The sequence below is a fragment of the Prunus persica genome, chromosome G6 (assembly GCF_000346465.2).
Source record: "Prunus persica cultivar Lovell chromosome G6, Prunus_persica_NCBIv2, whole genome shotgun sequence".
Classification (NCBI taxonomy): Eukaryota; Viridiplantae; Streptophyta; class Magnoliopsida; order Rosales; family Rosaceae; genus Prunus; species Prunus persica.
This window is the reverse complement of record NC_034014.1, coordinates 20,485,957-20,487,870: the sequence shown is the minus strand read 5'-3', so window position 1 is coordinate 20,487,870 and position 1,914 is coordinate 20,485,957. Positions and strand designations below refer to the sequence as shown.

Genomic DNA, 1,914 nt, shown 5'->3' with positions numbered 1-1,914 from the left:
TTTCGTCTTTGCTGGTGGTGATTTTGTCAGCCTCAAGCACCCAAATGAGCCATGCAGCTCGCCACCTTTTGGACACACCAGCAGCAGCTCCACCCCCAACACTGGCAATCCCTACAATCCCCTCTCTGCCAAATCCCACTCAGCTGCCTCCTTTGCCTTCACTACCAACACTTCCCAGGCCCTCAAACACCTTGCCTACACTTCCAACTGCCCCAACTCTGCCCAAGACCACATTGCCTCCACTTCCCTCAACCCCATTGCCTACGCTTCCAACTGCTCCAACTTTGCCAAAGCCGGCCACGTTGCCACCGTTGCCCTCTACCCAATTGCCTACTCTCCCAACTACTCTGCCCCCATTCCCAACCTCCCTACCCCAAATCCCATCTTTGCCAAAATCCACATTGCCTACGGTGCCCACAACCCTCCCTCCATTGCCCGCCAACCCACTTCCCTCATTCCCCTCAACAATCCCTTCAATCCCCACCATTCCAACAACAATTCCATCGATTCCATTCTTCACCCCACCCCCATCCAATTAAACCACTTGATATATATATATGCCATGGTTCTCCATGATTACTAGTAGAAGTATACAATCTAGTTTCTTGTCTGTGCTGGGGAGTCTTCAGAATATATGATGTGATGGTTTCTTTTGTTTGATGGTGGCTTATTAGTGTATGTATACAGTATACTTGTGACAGAGAACTTGTGAGGGATGTTATTTTCCTTGAATTCTTTCTTTGTTGGGATCTTCTCGATATCTATTGTAGGGTTTGTTGTTGTATTAATTCTTGTTATGATGAATTATAGTATTTTTATTGAAAGGCTTATTCTTTATTATATATTATCTTTGTTATGGAAACCTACTGGTCATGTCATGGACTATATGCATTACCCAAAGACTGAAGCTGAAAAGGATAATATATATATTATCTTATATACAATCAGTACATCTATAAGAGACGGCCAAAATGCATAATAGATTACTAGATATATAGCTTTAGGAGGGACGAAACTTTAACATATGATGCCATTTACTACAATGCTATGATGACATTGATTGGGTGCAATTACAAGTATAAATCTTCAACCAAATCCATTGACAGCATCCTCAGTATAAATTTTCAAGCTATATATTACAAGCTATTTAAAATAATTATCAAATTATATAATTTTTTTACACAAAATGATAACAAAAGTATACACAATAGGGAGTAATGCATAACATCATCTCCAGCAACAACAAAACTTGCATAGCAGTGTTGCTCGAAAGCTGGCAGCGCCACATGGCCGAAGTTTACATTTGAAATTAAGAAGACCAAGGGTAGATAATTTTGACATTAGGGCTTAAAGAAATAGGAGTGTTGGGATCAATAGGATTTTTCAGAATTGGAGTTTTGGGAAGTTTTCTAGGTCCATGTTTAGAATGTCGAACATTAGCCAGAATCTTAGAAACTTCAGAAGTCCTACGGATTCTGAAAATATCACCACCATGTGGAAGAGAGGAGCGAAGGCGAGATGGAGTTTTCAAAAGGAAGTAAGATGAGGGAACAGAAAGAGCCTCTTCACCATTAATGGCTTACACTACAACCAGCATAAGTAAAACCAGTGTCACCATCATCTTCATCATTAGCATATCCTTATGCAAATATAACTATCATATATTCTCTCTTAAAGTTTTTGCCTTATTTGTAGTGTTTGTAACTCATGCATGGTTTCAAAACCATAAATATTAAATATTAAATAAAAACACTATTAGAAGGTTTAGAATCAAATTTTACCTTTCTTTGGGATTATTGTCCTATGAGAAGTTCAAGAGGAAAGGGAGACTGTAATATTACATAAAGTTGAAAGTTCTTCTAACGAAAAATAACGAAAGGATGACCTTCATGTAATTAATTATAAATTCATCAA

At 38.7% G+C, this 1,914-nt stretch overlaps 1 protein-coding gene across 1 annotated transcript; it reads right to left on the bottom strand.

Annotated features, from left to right (window-relative positions):
• Positions 1 to 849, bottom strand: LOC18773123 (glycine, alanine and asparagine-rich protein). The gene has a single exon (XM_020566554.1). It carries the CDS (start codon positions 485 to 487, stop codon positions 140 to 142), a length of 348 nt encoding a protein of 115 aa, XP_020422143.1. The 5' UTR covers positions 488 to 849; the 3' UTR covers positions 1 to 139.

Excerpts from the sequence above, each read along its gene's own strand:
- LOC18773123 (XM_020566554.1), bottom strand. The coding sequence starts at position 487 with ATGGTGGGGATTGAAGGGATTGTTGAGGGGAATGAGGGAAGTGGGTTG.